The sequence below is a fragment of the Calliphora vicina genome, chromosome 2 (assembly GCF_958450345.1).
Source record: "Calliphora vicina chromosome 2, idCalVici1.1, whole genome shotgun sequence".
NCBI lineage: Eukaryota > Metazoa > Arthropoda > Insecta > Diptera > Calliphoridae > Calliphora > Calliphora vicina.
Window position 1 is genome coordinate 4193176 of NC_088781.1, and position 4500 is coordinate 4197675.

A 4500-nucleotide genomic window follows, 5' to 3' on the forward strand; every position below is an offset into this window, starting at 1 on the left:
ATCACAAATTCATAATTCTTAATTAAATGTTGAATGCCAATCATAATGCTTTACAATTTTCAATTAAGAGATAAAAGATCAATGTCTTTAACTTTTTAACTGTACATACTATATAGTATTACAATTAGAAAAATAACACTTATTTTTATTATTACGTATGAAATTAATTAGTTGTTCAATATTTTTCTTATGCTACACTAAATTTTATAGAATGAAAATACTTAGTATACTAATTATTTATATTCGTGCATGTTTTCATCATTGACTTTAAGATTATTTGCTCAATTGGTACTACTAGACGATGTCGTAGACGTGTCACTGTGCAACGAGCTGTTGGATGATGTCTTTCGCGCTAATTCTGATGTATTCAGCGCACTGCCACACAAATTATTGGCCATCGATGTTGCTGGTGTACATGATGTTGCATTGTGACGACACGGTTGGGGCGAAGTAGGATTTGATAATCCCGATTCATGTATGGGTGATAAAGTCGGGGATCTTGTTCGCAAGAAATGTTTACGTCGTTGACGTCGATAGACATTGTTGATGGTTGGTAATCGCGGTATGGGATTGTATGAAGAATTTGCAGCATTGGACGGTTGAGACGAGGCGAAAGCTAGAGTTTCCGCTAATTCCTCTAAATCTGCAGTATTGGGTATACGCCTACGAGTGGGCGGAGGTAAAGCAGGCGGCAATGTTATACCAATGGGAGTGGTATAAGTCACTGATGTGTCATCTCTTATGATCGATGTGGGCAATACAGATGTTTTATATGTGGCTTGAGAGCAGGGTGTTGTCATGCCACTACTGCTGTCCGAGTAGCTGCTGTGTTCTCTGGAACTTTCTGTGAGAGTGTTGTTTGGCGAGTTTGTAGTGGCTGAGGAATTGGATCCGTATGAATGTTTGTGTTGGCAACAGTTGTCTTCTTTTTGTAAATGTATCGGTCTAACTTGGTTTTGTTTAAGGCCATGTTCGGCATTGAGTTGTAGTCTACACCTGGGTCTTCTGTAGCGATTTATGACACGCATAAAGTGTCGGAATCTAGCCACCGGCCACGTTCTAGTGTTATGTAGATGTGTATGTGTAGCTTTAGAGTGTTCCACCGACCTCGGCGAGTTGTGTGGTATTTGGGTCGCACTGTTACCATTTGAATTTCCATAATTGATGGAATGCTCTTCTTTGAGCGTCATTTTTGCAGCGAGCTCTTGGTGATGTTTGTGTGCTAATGCAGCTATAATATCATTGGGAACATCAGGACTATCTGGCACTGCGGAGCAACAGTTCCATTTTCTACGCCATCTCTGGTGCTTAGAAATCGTCTGCATGCAACAACGTTTCTGAGCAGCAGCTGTTTGTACAGATGACTGTGATTTCCCCGAGGATGTGCGTGACACTTGTTGAGGATTTTCGGACTTTGGCGTTGATGTTTTATTTGTTTTTGGCTTGGATTCTCTCTTCGCTATGATGGGACTTCGTAAGCGAAACGAGCAAAATGTACATTGTTCAGTATATTGGAGATAAGAGCGGCGATTGTTTAGAGCAGCTGTAGCAGTCTCTAGATTCGTTACTAGCGTTGCTTTGGTAGTTGCAGCGCTTACTCTTCTTTGTGTGGAAGCCGCCTTAAAGGATGAGCAGCAGTGAAATGTGTTAAACGCCTCAGTATTGTCATCGGTTGTAGAGTCTAATTCTGTGTTGGCTCCTGAGATGTGAGCTATGGTCAATGGTGACTTGATATTAGTTTCATCTAGCAAGGAACACATGTAGTATGTCTTTAAGGCAGTCTGATGATATTCCCTAGAGTTGGCACAACAGTGAAAATTTATATGTGGATTGGATTCTAATTGAAACGAGTTTTGTTGCCGTTGCATCGGATCGCCGTCATTGGGATGACGTACTTTGGAACACATATAGAATTGGCCACATTCTGAGGTCCTTTTGGACGGATGGTTGTTGGTAGGTGGAGTTAATTGTGTATCGGCTTGTGCACTTTTGGCAGTAGCTGCTAATTTGTTTTTGGCTTCTTGGGCTTGGCGATGATTACGTATATACTCATAGGTGGTTAGACCCAAAAATGAAATGTAAATATGAAAGAAACATAGATGTAACAGCAGACCAGCGGTGATGGCTGCCAACAGGCCCAAACAACCCAATAGTACGAGAAATATAGTGTGACTCACGGCTATGCCGGCAAAGAATACTGAAGTACTGTTATGGGCTATAGAGGCGGTATCCTTAAAAATATCTCTGCCTATCTCTTCATCGTCTGGGGATGTTAGTATGCTAGCGGTATTGTTTGCTAAGGTCTCGTTTAATGTGTCCTTGATTAGGATCGTGGCATTTTCCACAAATGTGGGTAAGGTAGAGTTTGGCGTAAATAAAATATCTTCATAGTCATTGGTTGTATAATTAGATGCAGCACTTGTTGCATTTGTGCTACCATTCAACGTCAAATATTGGCTTTCATCTATTGCGTGGCCTTCCAATACATGTTGCGTGGGATACCAATAACTAAGCCATTCCGGTTGGAGATAATATAAAACAATCTGAGCTATAACCGCTAATAGAATCACCAGCGTAGCGCAAACAGCACTTACGACACACATTAGAAAAGCGACATAGTTACGTGATCCGATACAATGATTCAACCATTTACAGTGATGATCAAATTTACCCACGCATTTATTGCACACCGAGCAATGTTTCGTGCGATGCGACGAGGTACGTATATTACACAAATGACACCGACCGTTCTCAATGACGTGGGCGTGTTTGGAACGATCAAACTCGGGCACAATACGATCGTTGCGATGGACTCTACGTAATTCACGATCTGCAGGATCTATTAGCAAGGCTACTAGATGAGAAACTACATGAACGATATATAGGCCGGTTATCAAGCCATATAGAGGTCCTTGTATATCCGTATTAAACGAGGGTATTAAGATCCAATAGGCGGCTAAGCCAAATAATATCAGCACAAACCAACCAAATAGTTGTAAAGGATGTAAAGGGGTCTGTAGACCATTTATACGTCTACCCTTACGATGATGCACATCGGCTATATTCTCTTGGAAGGAGATGCAATGAGAAAACTTCCATGGCCCTACTAAAGCATTGGAGCTTCTTATATTAGCCAAATGATTATTATTATTTGAAGTTGTTTTCAGACCATTAAGACCCTCTGTAGAACTAGTGGAATTCTCTATCGGTTGCTGAGTATCTTTTTTACTAAAAAACTTTAAAATTTTCGATGCTGTCGTATGGGTCTTATGAGTCTTAATTTGGGTTAGTTCTGTATACAATTCAGGATTTTTGGCATAATCATTTATACTCGCTGTAGTTATAGTTATTATATTGTCGTCGGTATTTGTATGACTTGCAGATTTATCAGGTATACTTGATGTATCCTCATCACTATAGGACGATATTACAGTAATGCCGTTTTGCAGCAGATCCGCTGAGATTAATTCTAATTCAGCATCTTTGGATTGAATTACATTTTCCGCAGTGGCTTCAATGGGTTCCTGTTCATTATACTCTGGTAGCATGTTGCTTTAAGTTTAACATTTGTCTTGATATCTTGGAAGTTTATGAAGATATAGTCAAAGAGTTGTAGTAGTTGCTGAGTTGAAGTGGAATGTATGTTATTGCTATGGAAGGAATAATAATGAATGAAATTAGGATGACTATGGCCGGCAAGTCTAACCAACATTACAGGTTACAACGATGTATAAGTGATATTCAAGTCTTTCTTTCTAATGGCGTAGTATTGCAACTACGAAATACATATGTTAGTTGCTGAGGAGATAGTTAGTCTGTGTAGAAAAGGTGTGATATTATTATAGATTTTAAAATTATTGGAAAATTTATTTTATAGATTAATTACAGTTTATAAAGAACCAAATTCTATATTATAGATTATAGATTACATCGTTTACATCATCACATATTGTTTTTTTTTATATTTCACTGTTTATATTGTTATTTCATTGACTACGTCATAAGTTTATACTACGAGTTTTCGTAGTGTATGACTTTTTACACCTTTTTCGTTATTAACAATTTTAGAATTTCTTTTTTTGCTTAAAATGGATATATATTTGAGTCACTATATGTATTAATTTGTTGGTATTTTATTAATTATGTTTATCATTTTAGGATGATTTTTGTACGTACAGGATTAATGCGATCCATTTTTTTGATTTTGTTTATTGTTATACTTGTGACATTTAACCACGACGTTTATAGAATATTACATTAAGTCTATTATTTATATTTAAAATTTGCTTAAATTTTATATTATCTTATATTTTATTATTTATTTTTTACATCCAGTTACTTTTCAACTTTAATGAATAAATTGTGTTTCATGTAATTGTTATTATTAGTAGAGTTTAGTTGTCATTTTGATATTACGTTGTTTACGTTTTGTCCCTTAGGTTACATAATCCATTTATAATTTAATTTGAATTATTTGGTAGTTTAAATAATTTTATTACT

The 4500-nt window shown here is 37.0% G+C and overlaps 1 protein-coding gene across 1 annotated transcript; it reads right to left on the minus strand.

The window, feature by feature from the left end:
* Nucleotides 1–281: 281 nt before the first annotated feature.
* On the minus strand, nucleotides 282–3749 carry LOC135951829 (uncharacterized). Its single transcript, XM_065501563.1, has one exon. The coding sequence runs from the start codon at nucleotides 3546–3548 to the stop codon at nucleotides 282–284; it is 3267 nt and encodes a 1088-aa protein (XP_065357635.1). The 5' UTR covers nucleotides 3549–3749.
* Between the last annotated feature and the right edge of the window lie 751 nt (nucleotides 3750–4500).

Bases quoted from the DNA above. Each gene is read 5' to 3' on its own strand.
- LOC135951829 (XM_065501563.1), bottom strand. From the start codon at position 3,548: ATGCTACCAGAGTATAATGAACAGGAACCCATTGAAGCCACTGCGGAA.